The sequence below is a fragment of the Prionailurus bengalensis genome, chromosome A2, assembly GCF_016509475.1.
Source record: "Prionailurus bengalensis isolate Pbe53 chromosome A2, Fcat_Pben_1.1_paternal_pri, whole genome shotgun sequence".
NCBI lineage: Eukaryota > Metazoa > Chordata > Mammalia > Carnivora > Felidae > Prionailurus > Prionailurus bengalensis.
Window position 1 is genome coordinate 155,514,943 of NC_057348.1, and position 19,751 is coordinate 155,534,693.

The 19,751-nt window shown below is 50.4% G+C and overlaps 2 protein-coding genes across 7 annotated transcripts in view; one reads left to right on the plus strand and one right to left on the minus strand.

Annotated features, from left to right (window-relative positions):
* AGK (acylglycerol kinase) overlaps positions 1-2,908 on the plus strand; it is an 81,301-nt gene extending 78,393 nt beyond the window's left edge. For all 3 annotated transcript variants that reach the window (XM_043589732.1, XM_043589733.1, XM_043589734.1), the window contains exons 15-16: positions 941-1,025; positions 2,078-2,908. In XM_043589732.1, coding sequence (XP_043445667.1) covers positions 941-1,025; positions 2,078-2,215 — 223 coding nt within the window. In that variant the 3' untranslated portion in view covers positions 2,216-2,908. The remainder of the gene's footprint in view (positions 1-940; positions 1,026-2,077) is intronic.
* The window catches only part of DENND11 (DENN domain containing 11), a 54,152-nt gene that overhangs the window by 4,347 nt on the left and 30,054 nt on the right, over positions 1-19,751 (minus strand). For 2 of the 4 annotated variants that reach the window (XM_043589730.1, XM_043589727.1), the window contains 5 exons: positions 14,581-14,719; positions 13,483-13,614; positions 13,106-13,256; positions 12,399-12,467; positions 4,772-10,713 (listed from right to left, as the gene is read on the minus strand). In XM_043589730.1, the coding sequence (XP_043445665.1) occupies positions 10,518-10,713; positions 12,399-12,467; positions 13,106-13,256; positions 13,483-13,614; positions 14,581-14,719 (687 nt within the window). In that variant the 3' untranslated portion in view covers positions 4,772-10,517. Of the gene's footprint in view, positions 1-4,771; positions 10,714-12,398; positions 12,468-13,105; positions 13,257-13,482; positions 13,615-14,580; positions 14,720-19,751 lie in introns of those variants that run through there. The other 2 variants (XM_043589728.1, XM_043589729.1) reach the window with 2 other exon arrangements.

A 19,751-nucleotide genomic window follows, 5' to 3' on the forward strand; every position in this document is an offset into this window, starting at 1 on the left:
AAGGAAGAAGGGAAAAGCCTTTCCCTTCTCCTAGAGGTTGTTCAGAAGCCACACACTGTCTTGATTGAGAGTCTGGCCCACGGGGCCAGCTGTGCTCAAATTTCCTTCATAATACTGACGTCCAAAACTGAGACCAAAAACTGCTTATGTTTTTGTTGCTTCGTGTAGGTGAAGTCATGATGCTCTGCATCATTGCCGTCGACATTTTCATCGGCAGCAGTAACACGGTTTCCTTTGGTCTCTACAGGAAGCGAGATTCAGTCATGTCCGTTTCCTCTGGGTCTCTGAATAGAACATCGTGAAGCTGCTTTAGAAACCTCTGAAGTTCCATATACTAACGAATTGGTTATCAATTAATGATAAAGAACGGACTAACTTGGATTAGCTTTTGCTCTCTCCACTGACCGTGACAAGCTCTCCAGGGTGTATGTGCATGAGGCGGGGTGTGTGGTCTGCTCGCTGTGCTCCCAGGTAGATAGCGGTATATGCCAAGTGGTCTGTTAACGTGAATATAGAGCGTCCCCAGAACTGGTTGTTCATATACATCTATAACAGAAATGTCTCCTTTAAATTAGAATAAAAATATTTTCTCCTTAAGTAATGATGGACTCACAAGTATCAGATAGCAAAAGTTTAGTAAGTTCCCTACAAAAATTTCAATTCGTTCTAACTTTTAAATGGAGGATTTTTAATAGCCCAAGAATTAGGTACAAAATCACTCCATCCTAACTTGCTGCACCATTCTTTTCAGCAAATTAACCTTCTCAATCTAGAATGTATCACACGGCTAAGCAAGAATCAGTGTGGGAAAATTCTTCGCCGAACCCCGGGGTTCATCCCGTCACGAGCCCGTCTGTTCACTCCAACAAAAGAACTTGCTGTGCTCCGGCAGTCAAACGCAGTTGCCGGTGCCCAAGTGTGCTTTTTCTTGTACCGACAGAAGCAAAAAGGTGAGGGACCCCAGGCTGCGGGCGGCTGGCACCGAGTGTCTCCAGGCCAGCCAGTGCACCCTGCTGCTTCCTGAGGTGAGCAGGGGTGGGGGGCTCCGCTCCCACAGCTCTGGGTTGTCTTGGTCCATCTGCCTTTCCAGTGCCAGACCCGCACGTGGGTGCCTAGCATGGGCCGAGAGCACTTTGCCAGGCTCTGGGAGACCTGGGGAGCCAAGAGCACCCCCTGCCTGCGACGGGGACCGGACCGAGGTGCGGGCTTCCCGCAGACTTCCGGTGTTTTCAAGCCAGGGTTGTGTAAAGCGACTTTTGTGGCTCCTCAGCCTTTATTCTTCCGAGTGTAAAGTAGGCAGAGGCTGCCATCACAGAATTTTCTAGCTGGCAGACACTCCTCGTGGATTCTACCTTCGCATTTTTTATAAAGGATCAGGAAACCACGTTGGGGATGGCAGTAAGTTTTTCTGTATTACAAAATGCCAAGCTTAGAATAACCCATCGAAGTGGGGAAAATGTTAGGAATATAATCCAAATTACGTAGTTACTCTGTGAGTAATACCTCAGGAAAAAGAGTTGCTGCAGATGGCTTTGGCAGGCTTCATCGTCCCACAGCATTCAAAAAGGATTGTAGGTAAAACAGAAGCTGTCCCCACCGTGGGTGGCACCACAGTTTCAACATAGCAAATGTGGAACTAAATGCACAAATTATGGAAGGTTTTGTAGCACCTGTAATATTAATATTGCTGTGCTTTAGCTATAAGGCTAAGCAAGTCCTCCAGAAGAACCATGCAAACCATCAGGTGGACAGAGTGGTTTTCCTAGGTCCTAGAACGTTGTTAAGTTTAGGAAGTCCTGTAAGATGTGGCAGGACCCCCGTATTTTAGTAAGTATTTTAAAATCCTAACCTTGTTTCTCGACTCCCCAAAAAAATACCTGGGAAGAGAGAGAAGCCAAACAAGGGGAGGGGGAGAAAAAAAAGAGCCGGTGCCAGAATGGAGACATTTCCGGAACCAGCACCAGTCAGAGGCAGTGACACGGGTTTTTTAAAGAACGGGAGGGTAATTCCCTGCGCGAGGGTGATGTTGTCCGGGGGCTGCGGGGGTGAGAGCCGTTGCGAATACTCTTCTCCGTAGGGCACCGGGGGCTCTTTCAGCATCGACAGCGAGGAGTACGAGGCGATGCCGGTGGAGGTGAAGCTGCTGCCCCGGAAGCTGCAGTTCTTCTGCGACCCCAGGAAGCGGGAGCAGCTGCTGCCGCGCTCGGCCCCGTGAGCGCCCAGGGAGCCGCGGCACCCCCGGTGGGACCAAAAGGGAGCAGAGGCCTCGGCAAGTACCTGCCCCTCCCCGCGGCCCCGGCCCGCCCCCCTCCCCTCGCCGCGCATGCTCCTCCTTCCGTGTGACCACTGTCCCCCTCCGTGGCGCCGTCCCCGCCGGGGGCCCGCGTGCGGTGGAGGGAAAGGGGCCCGACCTCGCGCCGGCCCCCAGGTGCAGCCGGGCTTCTCCATGGGTGCTGCTGCTTTCTGAGCTCAGATTCGAATGTCGCTGGTCTCCGTCCTCCCCTCAGTCCAGAAACCTGTGAGGTGTTTACCCCTCAGCCGCGATGCTGTAAGATACTAGTTTGTATTATTTTTTCCAGTAGCGCTTAAGTATTGGTTTGCATGAGAACCACCCGGGGGTGCATGCCGAAAACCTAGCAACTCAAGCTGGGGGTGGAGCCCCGGGATCTGCATTTCTAATTAAAAGCCCAGGTGCTTCTTCTACTCCATGCGGTCCCCCAGCCTTGCTGGTCAGTGTGGCAAAGCACACCAGCCACCGTTCACGCACCCCTACGAGTATTTTGGAAGATCGTGTATCCCTCACACTTTCTAGATATCACCTTAAGAGTTGCCAGTATGTGTATTTCCTGGTGTCATGTAAATATTGGTTATTTTAAAATAAAGCTGTTATATCACTCTTTTAAACATATTTGGTGCAATTTAAATATACAGCAATTTGACTCTCATCCTCCATTTACAAAAATACACGAATAGGTTCTTTGGTTATTTCTATACACTTCCAGCAAAGAATGCTATCGTGATCTATTTTCATGCTTGAAATTTTATCACTTGCCCTATTTTCTTGCCAACAAAAAATATAAATGGAAATTCTTTAGTGTTAACCCAGAACTAATATTGTTTTCATCCATTTTATTTCAGTAATTTTTAATTACCAAAAATGGATACTATAAACACTTTATGAGAATGCTCTTTATCCTAGTGAGTTCAAGAACACATGTTACTTACAGCTTAGAACAGGACTCAACATCCTTGATATTCCTTGTTCTTTATAGATCTAAGCACATAAGCAGAAGAGACGATTCTAATGTCATACATACAGTTCTTCGAATTCCTCTGGAATTACATGTCAAAAATTATTAATGATCTTCCTTTAGTTTGTTGAAAGCAGAAACCAGAAACTGGCTGATTTGAGAAGGATTTGCTAACCAGGCTTTATAGTCCTTTACTTTCAATACTACCATCGGGATTTACCCTTTGGTGCCCCTGAGGTTTTCAGACTCCAGAAGGTGATGCCCAGGTTGGAGGAGACGTGAGCCTTCCTCTTTGTAAAGAGGAAACCGGAGTGTAAAGGGGCAGATAGGCAGGCCTTGGCTACAGGCGCATCCTTGGGCAGATCAGTTTTAGGACCGTATGTATGCCTGTGCCCATGAGTCCCTTGGAGAGTGAAGACTAATGCTTCAAAGGATTACAAAGCAGCTACAAAAAGCTCATGAATGAAGATCACACAAAAAAACAAGGCTTACCTGTTCAGCTCTGTATCCTTCAGAGTGGTGTTAAAAGCCGTGCTTTGGCCTCCAAAACCCTGCAGTGGAAGGAGGACCCACACCCTGGTGCCCACAGAGGGGAGCAGGGATGCTGTGGGAGGAGGAAAAGTTTGTACGGGAGCGAGGAGCATCTTACACCATCTTGGTTTTCTGGTAAGACTGTAAAGGACGAGCCCAGAAGCCGGCTCACTCCCTCCCTGATCGGCTACCTGCATGTGTATTTATTTAGTGAATCGGGTGCTTGCGGTGAAATAGTGGGATTTCAACTGGGGAAGGATATCGAATAGATTAATATCTGTATTCGTTCTGAAATCTAGGCTCCCTGGTGTGAATTTTGCCTTCTTGATTCAGGCTCTTTCCTGTGAAAACGTGGTTTCTTATCGTTCATGCTCTTGTTCTTTCCATGGTCCTGGCGCAGAACATCCAGGTGAAGGACACTCCTGTTAGGCACAAACCTTTAGAAAGACAAATTTTACTCAAAAGCCAGATTATTTCTAATACAAATACAGATGCTTCCTAGCACGCAAGTCTTTTGCTTGGTGCCGTGGCTGGTCTGGGCACATGGCTGTCGTGACTGCGTGCAGTGCTTTGTTTACACACGCAACAGATTCGCCGTGTTCTCACCCCATCCCTGGGAAGTCGGTAACATCATACGGTCATGTGCCTCGGAAAGCAGGAACCTGGCTTTGAATACAGCATCAGTGATGCTAGGAATTTTACCCTTACACTCACTCCCCCAAAGGTTAAAAATGAAAACGTCAGTGTGTGGGTGTGTATATGTACGCCCAGTCCTGGCTTTTCCGGACGGCACGATTCTTCCCAGCTTTGGTCCCCATTACCTGGAGGATGTTCATGCAGACCGAGGCCTCTAGGAGAACAGGTACCAGGCGCCCCGGTTGCTCTGTCACTGTGACGTCCGCATTCAGGTTCTGCTCCTACACTGGGCCATCCCTCCTTCCTACCACAAACCACATTTCTCGGGCCAGGGAAGGACTGAAACGCACACGTTCATGTTAAAATGTGAATTTTAATTGTAAAAATTGTTTTCTGTAAATATAGTTTATCAACCTCTCTGCACACAACTTGGTTCCGATATATACAGACATGATATACACAGATGTTATTTGTACCACAAAACAATCATTAAAGAAACATTCACTCCTCGTAGCTTCAGGATTAACACCAGCTTTCTTTAGGGCATTAAAATCATTACCATCAAAACAGAAGAACGTACCTATGCGACTAGCATTCAGGGTGAAATTTATCAACTGTCTTACTAACTTCATACTATGAGGTCAAGAATTTAAACAAAAATAGATTCAGTGTCTCTTATTGCTAGAACTCTTACGCTGGGGTATTAAAATAGGGGTCTGACATTTAAGGCGACAGGGAGGCTATGTTAATCCTAACTTGGGAGAAATAGGAAAACCATTTTTCCAAGGCTACAACCATTCCTTTTTCAGAAAAGGTTGACTTCCCAGACCTATAAAAAAAAAAAAATTCAGCCAACAAGCTTGGGTACATAAGGAGGTTGATTTTCTTTTCCTCTACTCTGTACCCCTGAAGTGTCCTAGCTGGTCTGCTCAACAGCACAGAATTCATACCTTTCCTCATTATGGTCTTTGTGGGCACTCGAGTCAAACTATTCCTGAGGCCGCCTTCCAAGTTTTTGTACACTTTTTATCTTCGCTTCATTTGGCCGAAGGAGGTTTTCACTCCAACGTCAATGAAATCTATTTGCAACCAGCTAACTCTATGACCTCTCTGGGGATTTTTCATTTTGTGGATCCTCCCTGGCTAATTTCTAAGGCCCTGCCCTACTCTACCCCTGCATTCCCCAGCTGTCTTTAGAAAGCAGACTAAATGTATCGTTAGTCTAAACACGCCTTCTAAAGCCAACGTAAGTAATTCACATCTATCCTTCCTTACACTACGGTAAGTAAATTTTCTGAATTTAGATTACGTTACTGCTAAAAGCCCATCCTATGCTGAGCTTCTGGAATAACTCTAAAGAAGGCTTCCCCCCCACCCCATCGTTTGTAATCACTAGAAAATTCTTACTTCCTTTCTAAATGTGCAGTTTTACCCAATTGCCCCCGTCTTCCGGCTCCAGAGAGAAAGTGCCAGGCAGAAGACCACGCGGCTCCAGGAAGAGGCCTGCTAATCGGCCTCCTCACGTGAAACAAGAGTTTCCCTTGAGGTCGCTGCCCGTGCCATCCTCACGAAGACCCTCCCGTTCACCTCCCAGAGAGCGTGGCTAAGGCTCCCAGCACAGTGTCCTTATTCATGCTTAAAGACGAATAGTGACACTTCTATGGGGTTTCAGTTGCTTCCAAGTTACAAAACTTCTGTTTCTTCCAGGATTCTAGTTTTGAGATTTTCTTCCGTTTCCACATCTGCACACTTAATTCATCACATAATGATATCAACATAAAAATAAACTCCCATTTCTCATAAGAAAAACAGTAACTTAATTCACAGTTAGCCCTTCTACCAACACTCAGTGCCCTAGCAGCTCCTGGGAACAGAGGTATATTAGTCATCAGATGGAATCTTCGAAACTCACAGACTCAGGGGTAAGAGAAGCCCTTGACCCCTTCTCTTCCCCTACCTGAAATCAGAGAAGGGTCTTCCTGAAACAAGAAGGGGCAGGTGGGGGCCAGCGGAGGTAAGCACCCCCGGCTCTGGAGGAGCCTCACCGCAGGGCACGAAGTGCGGGAAGACCCTGGGGCTGGACCTCAGATCCTGAGCCCACTAGTGAGGAACCGGACAGGGAGGTAAAAGCCCCCACATGACGTGTTGGTCCCCATGTTGACTTTCCTGCCTATTTCAGAACGGGCATCCTACGAAGGAAAGTTCATTGTCAAGCTGAACGTTGTCTTACAATTTTATTCGACGCCCTCCTGCTCCTTTACCTTTCCAAGTATGATCTGTAGGGGGACTGGGGAAAACATCTCAATCCATTCCCTGGGCTATGCAGTTTCTGTGGGAAAAAAAGAAAAGGTCCCTGAGGTCCCTGCCTCTTCTCAGAGGGTTGCTGTCCTACCATTAAAACGTTAATTCATGACTGCCCTTTACAAAAGCTTCCCTGAAGGCCTCGGTTTAAAGGTGAATCATCTCATCTTTTTACTGTATTGGAAGGGCTCTCAGTGGATCAAGACAAATAGCAAGTTCGTCCTCGTAGCCACCGGAATGAAAAAGAGCGATTCAGCTCGGATTTCTCTTTACTTTTATCTTCCGGTTAAAATTTCAGGGAGTTACACTGATAAATGAGTCTTCACAGGTGGTATTTAGAATGATCTGTGCCCTGTGCTACACTTCAATTTCCCACTTGATTTTCACGAGGAGCAAAACAAGGGAAGCTATAGGTGCAAATTCTGGGCCAAGTTATTTCTATCATTACCAATGAATTCGGCACCCCTCCCCTGCCGAGTGGAAGAGGTGCCATGCTGGATGGCCGCTGTGGGAGGCGAGAGCCTTCTGACTCACGGCCATCCTGGCTGCCGGAGGACCGTGTAAGGCCCCAGGTGGCACAATGATACCGGAACAGACACCGGGCCTAAGGAGTGCTTCGTGCTTGTCTAAAGCCATAGTTAATTCTACACAAATTGGCCCACCCTTTTTGCTCTCATAGGAGATAAATCCTACCGTTTCTGACTCCTGAAGAAAGAAGCCTAAGCCAGAGGGCAACCAGACATTTTCTCCAAGGCTGACTATTACCATCTGCCGAGCCTGCAGATTTGGAAAAATCCACCTAAATGGGCCTTTGTCACATTTGGCGGGACGTCAGTAAACCCCAGGCCTGGGTTCTTGGTCCCACAAGGAGTCCTGCCACCTGGTTTTTTCTGCCTTGATTCAATGGCAGCAGCAGCCCAGGTGTCTCAGGTCAGCTTCCAGGTGACCACATGGCTCATAGCATGGCACTAGACCAGGCTGAAAGTTCTCAGAAGGACCCAGCCAGCGGAGATGAGGCAGGGGAGGGGGTGAGGTTCAACAGCACAGAAGGGCAGAAGGCTACCACGGGTCCAGCCACCCCACCTAGGCTTCCAGCTCTGCCCCAAGAGTCGGTGGTAACCATCCCTGCCCTCCGGAGCTTATCGATCTACGAGGCGGTGAAGAAGAACGTTGACCAATGTCTTCTGATTGAAAGCAGAAGGGTTTTAAGGAAATAGTTCAACAATGACAGAAAAGCTGGTCCACGTGGCTTCTAGCTTCTGTAACTGCAGGGAGTCCTGCCGGGTACCTCACTCTCCGGTTCCCCTTCTAGAGAAGGGGCAGCCGCTAACTGGAGACACTGGGGAGAGGGCAGAGGGAGGGGGACAGAGCAAGTCTTCCAAAGGGGACCTCCGTATGACTGACTACAGAGCGACAGGGCATGCTGCTCAGTCAGCCAGAGGTGCTGTGCTGGGTTTCTGGCTGATAACGACGCTGGCAAGGGAAGGACAGCTGGGTCTCCTCACAGAGGGAATACAGGGCAGGAGGGGGAGAAGTTCTGTTCTGGGGTCAGCTGAGCCCAGGCTCACTCGTATTATTCCCCTCCATGCCCAGCCCCCAGCCCCCTGCCCGAGGGTGAGGGGGCGGCCCACAGCCGCCAGACAACCACCTGGAAGAGTCTGCAGCTAAAGGGAACCCAGAACCCCGACCCGCCACGCAAAGGAAAGAACAGAAACCTTATTTTCACCTTACGACCTTTACATGAGCACTTATGAGCTTGGAGTTACAATTCCACAGAAACACAAGTGTTTGCATGCAGAAGGGCGCGGGGACGGACGTGCTTAAAGATAGTCCTTTCCAACAAAACCCTCAATTCCAGAGGAAGGGGGCCTGCGTCCACCAAGAGAATCCGACCTTTCCTGCTTCCGATCGACCATCCCCCTAACTTAGAAAACCTTGAGCCTTCAGATAGCACTAAAAGTCACCATGACTTGACCCAAGTCCGAAAGGCTGCTCCTTCCCCAGAGACAAGAGAAGGTTGCTCTTCAAGGAAAGAGGGGGCGAGGCTTTTTTTGTAAACATCTATATTACTGAAATGGCTAAATCCACACTGCAGAGGAGAAAAGTGTATTAGTTGTACAGTTTACATTTCAATGCCCAAACTTATTTATATATTTACATAAAAGAACCTACTTTGATTAATCAATATGTATTTGCATTTTTACATGTGAATTTCTTTAGTCGTGAATCCCCTATCTTGGAACTACAGTGAAAATATTTTTGAATAAAGCAGTGAGCCCTGAAAAGCTGTAAGACTTGTGTGCCATCCACTTGAAAGTCATTTCTCTGCTGTGTGTAGTAGCCTGGCTGGAACCTGGTCACAGACACGGATACACGGATGGCGATTCCAATAACAGAGCCAGGCAAGAAGATCGAGAGGGAAGAAATGGTCACCAACAACCCAGCAGCCCAAGTCAGAATCCTAAACTATGGCCAAAAAAAGCCCTAACCTCTACTCACAGGAGCTGGTTTCAAATACCTACGGTCTCACCTAAGTTGGCATTCCTGGAATGCACAGCCAAAGAGAACAGGCAGGGACCCACAGGAGCCGTCCCAGACCAAAACATGTCACGGGGACACAGGTAAACTCATCACTGATGCTCGGGGGTTCCAACCACTTCTCTAGGTGAAGGCACTATCAAATTCACTCTCCAACAAACGTGTTCTGTCTCTGGCCCCAACTGCTTAGCTCAAGGCGTGTCAACTCTGCTGACAAGAAATCTGTTTGTGAGGGCTCCAGACTGGTACACAGTCTTGTTCCATGCTTCAAACTCTGAGTAACCAGCTCCGGATCCTTGCTGGAATGTGGAATCCAGTGAATCTCTGTTTTGATCCCGAGGCTCTGCTGGTGATATGTCCAGAGAACTCTCAGAGAAACGTCTTCTGCTCTATCCTCTTTGAACCCCAACTGCTCTACCTTTGGTGGGAACAAACATTGCTCTAAGAGCATAGTTAGCCCTTAAAGGAAGCTCAATTGTAAAATGAATTTGCTTGCAAGCTCCAGGGCCATCCCTGAAGGAGCGAGATTCAGAGAAAGGAGGAGTTTTACATTGAGTGGCCACTGTTAATTTACTCTGAGGAAAGTTTCAACGCTTCAGGCTACAATTTTAGTTTCCAGCTGGCTGGTAAGAAACCTGTCATTCTGTCCTTAGAAAAGCTCATGCTTTGTGACGGAAACATCCTCTTGTTCCTCTTTGAGGTCTCCACTCACGTGAACAGAGAAGACAGATTTGCCCCAGCGAACAGGAAAAGGGATCTGATCCCAACACTGGACTCCCAGAACTGATAAAACACCTCGAAAGGTCATGAGCTCTAGCTTCCACCTTGACGAGATGCACGTACAAGGCCACCCTGGACAGAATACCGCAAGGGACGAACTCCTGGAGACTTTCTGAACAGCCCACCCCAGTGTTTCTGAGCTCAGCCTGCTCCCAGTGACACATCGCCTTCACCACATCCCCTCAAGTCACTCGACCAGGACGCAAGAGAAGCCACTCGGATAACGCCTATGACAAAACCCAGGCAGTAGCTCTGGGAGAAAGTGGTCCATTCCAACATGGCACCAGGGCAGGGCACAAAACCAAGGTGGTCTCATCTTACCACTAGGAAGGAAGGGAGAAAGGAGATTGCAAAAAATCACATTTGTTGGGAAGTATAAACCATATTCCTTCGTGTCAACTTAATAAAAAAGGAGGTCCTTGGGGGCCCAGCGTGAACTCCCCACATGAGGAGCGGCTCACCGGTCTGGGCTCACTCTTCCTATGGGCAGCAGGGGTTGTCAATGACCAACATGACGTCGATACCATAGGCCTCCAGCAGGTCCATCAGAAAGCTCCGGTCCCCTTGGGGGTCTAGACCCATGCCCCGGGCGTGCTCAGCGGTCAGAGTTTTGTCTTGACTGGCGGACACCTCCAACAGAGTCTGAAATATCCGGTTGTTCTGCTCTAGGAAAAACCTGTGTTCACAAGATAAGACACACGGAAGGGAGGGCAGGGAAAAAAAAAAAAAAGGGTCACCAAATAATCCACACATGGGGAACCAAACTACATTGCTTTAATATGCTTTTAAATGGTTTCAAAAATCAGAATGATCTCTAAAAAATAAGAAAATTAGGACCAAAGTTCAAGGGTTACTAAAGTGACACCAACTTTAGCAAAGAAACTGCTGGCATTAATCATGGTATGACCTGCAAAGTCCCCAAACTTGGGGACTTTTGGCCTGCCTGCCAAAAACAAACTTTCCTATGGAAGGTTACTACATACACTGTGTTCTTTGTTCTGCTTAGTCAGAAGGGGAAGAGAAAGAAAAGACAAAACCCTAAAAAAATCCTGATGATCCAGCTCTGAGGTCAAGACTTAACGTGAAAAACTAAAATTCACCTTCAAAGCCCTGGACAGGTCACTGGGGCCAGCAGCACAGACGAGCCTTAGCGGGGACAGAACAGGGCCCTGAGAGGCTCTCCAGCCTGAGAGCCACCGCAGAGCAAGCCAGGCTGTGGCTGGCCGTCCACGAAGAGGTGGGGCTCGGGGCTGGGGCAGGCACGGGGATGTCTTGTAGCCACCACGGCTGGGAGTGAAAGGCTAAGGGACCATGGAGCCCCACTGTAGGCACCAATACTGCCCTAGCTCCCCACCATCCTTGGGTATTTCTTTCACTTTGGTTACTTTTTATGTGTGTCGGGGGGGGGGTATTATACACAGAGTGTGACTTATGTGTCACTAATTTATGGTGCCACGTAAATTTATGAGCCATGTTCAGAAAAGGCGTGAACTGTCTAGACTTTTCAGATGTATTCCAAGGGGCTCTCCGGTTCCACCAAGGCACCTAAGTGCCCAAAGAAGTTCTAACTGCTCGTGAATTTCAGGTGCAATGGAACGCATCAGACCCTGACGAGCCTCCTGGCTCGCCGCTCATTTCCGAAAACTTGTACCTCTCAGCATTGTGCATGGGTGGGGAGGTACGCTTTAGTAGAATCCAAGAACTACACCTCTGTTGAAATGTCCACATTAAGTTCTCAACATCCAAGCCAGAGATGGTTCTTGCTGCAAGTGCCATGTTCCTCACCCCGACCCCGGGGCCTGGGGAAGGAAGGCCAGACAGGAAGCCAGGAGAATTGGTTTCCGTTCCAAACACAGTTCTGTCCGCCCTGCTGAGCGCTGTTTCACAAGCTGCTCAGAAGTTACATAAATGCTGTACGGTATGAAGACTATGGCTCCTGCCCCCGAACACGAACTGACACATCTGGGGGCAGGGAATTTCATTAGGTTCAAAAGTTAACATTTCTGATCGTCCCGTAACACTGAACGCAAGGAGCTCTTTATTCGAGCGAAGCAACAGATGAGAAGCCCCCGCACCCTGCAGGGCAGACGCTTCTGGGCAGTGGACATCTGGATGCACACGCTCAATGGAAAGATAAAACATCAGGACTTGCGTTTTTCTCTTCCCTGTCCGCTGGGTGTCCCCCAGTGGCATTTAGGGCTCACGGTGGACTCTACACGGAGCCCAGCTCTCAGTGTACCCGGCAGCGATAAAGGCCATCCCTGGCCTGCCAAGCGTGACACGGGAGGGGTCGAGGCCCAAGGCGGCGAGCGCTCAGGGATCCCCGGGGAAGCCCCACGACCGCTGCCCGGGCTGACTTACAGCACAAAGAGGTCCTCCTCACAGGGGGTGTAGTCGTCTTCCAGCTCCTGGGAGTACAGCAGCATCTGCCTGTGGTGAAGGAGGCCCCCGTCATGCTCCGGTGCCGTCACAGGACCCCGGACATCGGCCAGGTCGTGGGTCAGGCACCTGCACGGGGCAGGCGGCCCCTGCCTCCAGCCCGAAAGCAGGGAGACCGGAAGGGAATCAACGGGCCTTGGAGCCAAAGCCCCCAGGGTCCAGGGCCAGCTCTGCCCCTGGGTGACCTCAGGCAAGTGGCAATCTTTCGTAACTGCCCCTAAAACAGGGATAGGGATGGTGATGGTATTTATTTCGCCACCGGTACCAGGGGGTGCCGTTTACTTTACGGGGTAACCAAACTCCTGAGAACCGCGGGAGATGACGCAGAGGCAAGCTGCCAACACTGTGCTCGCCAGGTGCTCGCGCTCTTCCCTGGGCCTCCCCGGTTCCGAGCCCATCAGCCAGAGGTCACCTCCACACGCTCGCCGCCCGCGTATCAGGCCAACATGCCAGGAGCCCGGCTTCGTCCGCCCCAGGCTCCCCTTCGTCCCCCACCTCCCGGGCAGTCGGCCGGCCCGGCTGAACTGAGAAGGGCAGTGCCCCGGGGCCGTCTCTCTCAGGGTGTGCTGGCCTTGGCCGCGCCCGCCACTCCGCGTGGGCACGCACGTGCCGGGACCGGCTCCCGCTACCTCTGCTCGTTGAGCCGCCGGTACTTCTCCCGGTCGGCGCTGTTGATCCTCAGCAAGGGCTGCAGGTGGCCGTGGTGCGTCTTCACATTCTGGTTATCCACGTAGACGTCATACAGTTCCCGCTTCTCCTCGAAAATCTTCTCCGTGGTGCCTGTGACAGCCAAGCTCAGGGTATGGGAACCCGGAGGCCATCGCTGAGAGGCAGCAGCCCGACCCCACCGGGGAAACAAGGGGTCCGGGAGCCCCGCACTGCGAGGAGAGGAGAAGGGGCCCCCGGGGAGCGAGCTGGAAGGCCAGAGCCTGGCTTCTGGCAGAGCCGGCCCGGGGACCTGGGGCAAGGATGTGCGAGCAGGGTGCAGGGAGGGCCCCGTACTCACAGGCCACATAGGACACCTCTACCTCCAGGCTCTCGATGTCGGCCACGTTCACGTAGAAGAAAGGCTTGGACTCAGGAATGGCGCCCCCGATGCCAGGCAGGGAGACGTTGGCCAGGCAGCAGCAGCAGTACACTGTGGGACAGGGGAGGTGAGAGAGGAGTGTGGCCGGCCCCGCTCGGAGCAGTCAGCCTCCGAGGACGCCGCCGTGGAGGGCTTGGCTCTGTGCTGTCCCGGCACCGGAGTCACAGGAGGTTCTGGCATTCTGAGGGCTGGGGCGGGGGCACGAGCCTCTCGGGTCCCACAGCGGAACCGGACCTCCAGTCGCGCCAATGGTGCCTCACCCCCTCCAGCTTCCAGTGCGCGGCTCACGGCGTCCCGCTTAGGCTCTGGCACTGCTGACCTTCCCCCGTGTCCGAACCCCCCGCCTGCGATTACCCCTGTTTCTCCCGGCTCCCTCCCTGCTTCTGATGGCCCCACCGCAGTCTCCTCTGTCCTCCACTGTTACTGCTCCACCTCCTGTGCCCGCATCACCTCCCTGCACTCGCGCCCTTCCCGGGTGACGCCATCCGTCCCGCGGTCACTGGCACTCCACAACGCCGGCCTCACTTTCCCCCCAAGTCCTGACCCACCTGCACCACTGCCTGTGTCCACCTCACAGAGGCCTCACAGCAGACACGCACCGTATTCAAAGCCAGTGCTGTCATTCCACCCCCTACTCCTCCTGGACCCTCATCTGGTGGCCCCCCCATCCTCGTCATCCTGGACCCCTCCTCCATTACCTCACACACATCAGAACCTTCCAACCCAATCACACACCAACTCCTGCCAAGTTTTCCTCTTTACTGTATCAGAATCCCCATCTCCTCTCACCACCTACCTCTTACTAGACCATGGATGAGTCCCCCAACCAACCTTCTTCACGGCCGCCAGAGCCCACATTCTAGAATGCAAGTCCGGCCCTGGCATTCCCAGGCTGAAAACCTGGGACCCTCCTGGGACAGCCCCAACATTTCTGAACTCGGTCAACAACGCAAAGACTCGAGCAGTTTCTGCCCCGAGAAACTCACGACACAACACCCGACCTTGGTGTTTAGTTACCTCTATAACATACAACACCCACAGGAGGGGGAGAAAATATCAAAATGCGCTTTCGAAGTAAGGCAAATTTCCAAAGGATGAGGATCTGTTCTCCAAAGAACTTGATAAACTGAGACATGCAGCCGGCTGGGTGAGTGATCTGAAAAAATAAAGGGGAGGAGAAGAGCTTGTTAAAAAATGTGACACCACAGACATCACAAAGTACAACCAACAGATGCATTAAGGGACGGTTACTTCCACATAAGATGGTATTTTTCCCTCTAAAGTCTCACCTTTATGCTGGGTTTCGATACTACAACAGCTCCCCTGATACAGTGAGGTCTGAGTTTAGGGATCATTAAGTACTCAGGAGAGAGAGGCACAGAGGACACAAGGCTGAACCTAACTTTTGAAGAGTCAGAAAAGTCTCTGAAATGACAATACCTCTCAATGAGAACATCCAACTCGAAACCATGATTGAGCCCTAGAAGGAGTACAGTGACAAGCCAATGGTCTCATATCAGCTCCCCAAGTACTGCGGGACCTGCTGCCGTGTGAAGTGAGGGGTTGTGCAGGCAGGAAGACCCCACGCCCCCTGCCCCCTCCCCGGCCTGACCACCACTGCACATCGGGTCCAGCCTCTTCCTTCTAGATAAATGCAAGAGCCTATCGGCCCCTGCAGACTGCTTCTAGGAGCCCTGAGCCAGGAATACCCCAGAAGCTCTGACCTCAGAAAAGCTGAATTCCAACCCAGCTCTGCCATTTAGTAAGGGAAGGCCTTGAGAAAGTAGCCAACCTTTCCGGTTCACTTTCTGCATGCGAAACGGGGAGGCCATCCCATCCCTCACATGGCTCTCCAGGATTATGAGAGAAAACACATGAAATACACAGGAGCTGATGCAACAAATAAATGCACAGCGTCACTTCCAAGCACAAGTGTCAGAAGCAGTATTGTTCACCACCCCTGGGGGGCGCCGGTGAGAGCACTTCAGAGGAGCGGTACCCACACCAAGGCAGAGTGCTGGGCCTGCTGGCTAGGAGACCTTGAGACACGCAGGGCCAGAGCCTCCCTTTCCCAGGCAGCACCCCAGCACCACTGCCTCTCAGTTGTCCCGAGTGGGCAGAAAGGCTGCCCTCCGCTGAGGGTCCCTGTCCTGCTCCTGTGCCTACCCCTCCCCCAGATCTCCAGGGGCAGAGGCGCCGAGCCACCACATCTGGTCAGATTCCTACAATCACAATCTTTCACAAAAGTCCAAAGGTAACGACCCAACATTCACTACTAGGTATTTATCCAAAGGATACCAAAATGCTGATTCAAAGGGGCACATGCACCTCAATACTTATAGCAGTGTGCTATCAACGATAGCTGAACTACGGAAAGAGCCCATATGTCCATCAACTGATAAATGGATAAAGAAGATGTAACACACACACACACACATTGAATACTACTCCACAATCAAAAAGAATGAAATCTTGCCATTTGCTATGACATGCATGAAGCTAGAGTGTATTATGCTAAGTGAAATAAGTCAGAGAAAGACAAATATCATATGATTTCACTCATACATGGAATTTAAGAAACAAAGCAAATTAACATAGGGAAAGGGAAGCAAAAATAAGACAACAGAGAGGGAGGCAAACCATGAGACTCTTAACTACAGAGAACAAAACTGAGGGTTGCTGGAGGGGAGGTGGGTGGGGGGGATGGGCTAGATGGGGATGGGTGTTAAGGAGGGCACTTGTTCTGATGAGCACTGGGTATTATGTGTAAGTGATGAATCACTGAGTTCTACCCCTGAAACCAAAACTACACTGTATGTTAACTAACTTGAATTTAAATAAGAAAGAAACAAAGGCAACTATAGAGGAAAGGGAGCCCAGGCCTGTTCAGGTCCCTCCCAGCTCCCCTCTGCTGATCCTCAGGCCCCAAGCCCCAAGCACCGGGAAGGCCTGCCAGCATTTTGTCCAAATGTGTCCTGGGCCCCAGGATCCCAGAATCAATGACCAATCCTTAATTCTGATCTTATTCATTCATTCATGAATGCATGGACGCACACACACAAGAAATAGTTCTCACATACTTTGCACAAACACTGTTTAGTCTCAGCCCAACAATGAATGGCAAGGCCCAGCCCCTGCCCCCATATAGCGTGGAGACTACTAGAAGAAGCAGGGGCACATGTGAGCCAATCCCAGCCTGAGAGCCGAAATGGGAGAGGGCAGGGCTGCAGGAGGGCACAGGAGAGACTGATTCTAGAGAGACAGGGAAGACTTCCTGGAGGCAGCATGTCTCATCTTTGACACGAAGGGTAACTGGAGGGAGGGCGTTCTTGGTGGCGGGACCAGCGCGTGCCGAGGCCCGGAGATAGGACACAACTGCCAGTAGCTGAGGCGCTGGGCCTGGGCTGCGCCAGGGCGATGCGGGAAGCGGCCACGATGAGGAAGAGCCACCCTCTTCTGGAGGCCGTGGCAGAGAACACGCACCCCTCTCGACCTGACCCTGTCCGACCACACGACACAACAGACGTTTCTCCTCTTAAAATCCACCTCTCCCTCTGGGCCTCGTTCTGCTGCAGCTTTTACAAGGAACTCTTTCCCTGGCTTGTGCTGGCAACGCCTGGGCTCTCTCTGTCCCTCGCCTCTCCCGTGCCCCCGCCCAGGGACTCCGTCTGCTCCTTTCTCTGTCTCCCCACTTGTCCACTTCCCAAGGAGGGGCCTCTACCAGCCACTGCTGGACCCCTCCGAGCGGCCTCTGGCCGTCCTTCCTCCCTTGCCAGTTAGTGTTGACTCTGCAACAGCCTTAGATCTGACCCCGACTTTACATGTACTTCATACATGTGTTCACTCTGTAAAAATTCACTTAACTCTATATGTATGGTGTTCTTTTAACTTGTGGGGACAAAATATGGTGTTTCAATAGACAGCTTACAGACAAATTTCTTTATATGTACCTATATATGATAGTCCATAAACAGCCAGTGGAATCATATCATATATTTATTGTTTCAGTGCTGCCATTTTTCCCCTGGTCCTTTCCTGTTTTACATATATAAGCACCATCCCTCCATACGTTATCTCATCCCCAGGTAATACATATATTAATAACCTAGCATATACACCCAAACACTGCCTCATGTTTATATATGCACGTATGTATATATATCATCTCTGCACCTGAGGCTGTCATTATTTTACAAAAGCGTATGATCGTGTCACAAACGGTTTTCTGTACTTTGCTACTCTCACACAAAAACACTTGCTGGTAAACCTTGCACGTCAACCATGTATGCTCTAATGCGTTATTTATAATGGCTGTATAATATATGGGGCATTCTAATTTTCCACCGCTCTACACGATGCTGACTTAAACATTCTTATACAGACATCATTATATTCTGTTGGGTTATAAATATAGGGCAGATCCTAAGGGGTGGGATTGCTAACGCAAAGGGTACTTGTATTTTCAATAGGTACTAACAAATTGATTTTGATTTTTTTTAATGTTTTTATGTATTTATGTTTGAGAGAGAGAGAGAGCGAGCAGGGAAAGGGCAGAGAGAGAGGGAGATAGAATCCCAAGCAGGCTCCATACTGTCAGCAGAGAGCCCGATGTGGGGCTCGAACCCACGAAGAGAGTGAGATCATGACCTGAGCCGAAACCAAGAGCTGGACGCTTAACCAAATGAGCCACCCAGGCACCCCCTAACAAATTTGGAAGACCAGTCACATCTCCATCTGCAACCAACAAAGTACACTTTTTCCCACATCACATCAACTAGAGTTTGGTAGGCATGTTAATGAGCAGCCCTCACTAGAGAAAAGCAGATGGCGATTTTACTTTCTCTCCTCTGTCCCTCCTTTGTGGCCTGTTAGGGAGAGGAATCTGGGGACACCCAGGTCAGATGCCGGTGACCCAGGTCACCTTGCTTAGGGTTCAAGATAGCCCAGCAGCAACTGGACTCAGAGCAAAAGCTGGGTCAGAGTTTGGGGTGGTGAGAAAAGGAGCAGGGTTCAGTCAATACAGACCCAGAACGCCCTAATGACCCTCTGACCATTTCTTGATTATTGCCTCTCAGGGCATGCCATGGGGTGGGGAAATCCTTAAACTATGTTCCCTGGACTCCCATGGCAGCTGGCTTCCAGTTAAGTTCGTCCGCGGGAGGCAATGACTGGGGACTGGAAGGCAGAAGGCAGGGAGAGGGAGCTCTCCGCTTTCTCACTCATGCTGGTATTTTGCCAGCAGCAGAGGACGTGTCTGATTCTAACCTCCAGTTTCTCCCAGCAGCCACAGCTCCAGCTGAGCCAGACCCCCCAGAGGGTCCGGCAACAGCAGGTGCACAGTGCCGAAGACACCTGAGCACAGGCTGTGTAGGACTCCTCCTCAGGTTGCCACGGTTTTGATAACATCACCTCTCCAGTTACCCCAGCCCCGTGAGGGTGTGACAGGCAGTCTGGAAGAGGGCCCTGAGTAATCCCCACCTCTTGGTATTTACAGCCGTACGTAATCCCCTCTTCCTCTTGAGTAACTTGCTTTGACCAACAGAATATGGCAACATTGCAGGGCTGTCACTTCTATAATTAGGTTACAAAGGATTCTGATTTCCCTTTTGTTTTCACTTGCTGCCTTTGATGAAGCAAGCCACCATGTTGGAGAGACCCACCTGGCTATGGACTGAGGACAACAAAGAGGCGGAGGTACCGAGGGCCTTGGTCCACTAGCCTTCAAGGAAACCAATCCTCCAATAGTCACATGAGCCCAGAAGTGGATACTGCCCCCGCCCCAGTCAAGCCTTCGGACAAGCCCCCAACCCTGGCCGATACCCTGCCCGTGGTGTCATGGGAGACCATGAAGCAGAGGACCCAGCCAAAACATGCCTGAATTCCTAGTTCACAGACCCTGTGAGATAATACATTTGTACTATTTCAAACCATGAATTTGGGGATAATTTTCAATGCGGCGATAACTAATATAAGGTGGTAGCTGTCTCCAATTAGAAGTATCTGTATTACCTTGCTCCCTTTTTGCTCCTTCAGTCTTCCAGTGCCTAGATCACGGATTCCCTGTATGGAAGTAGCCTGGAATATCTAACATAGTTTGCGTTTTCCTGACGAGACCCTAACTGGTACTTATTAGGGTTCACATTCCACGGTCTAGTGTTTAAGGTTCTCTACCATTTGATTCCAGTCTA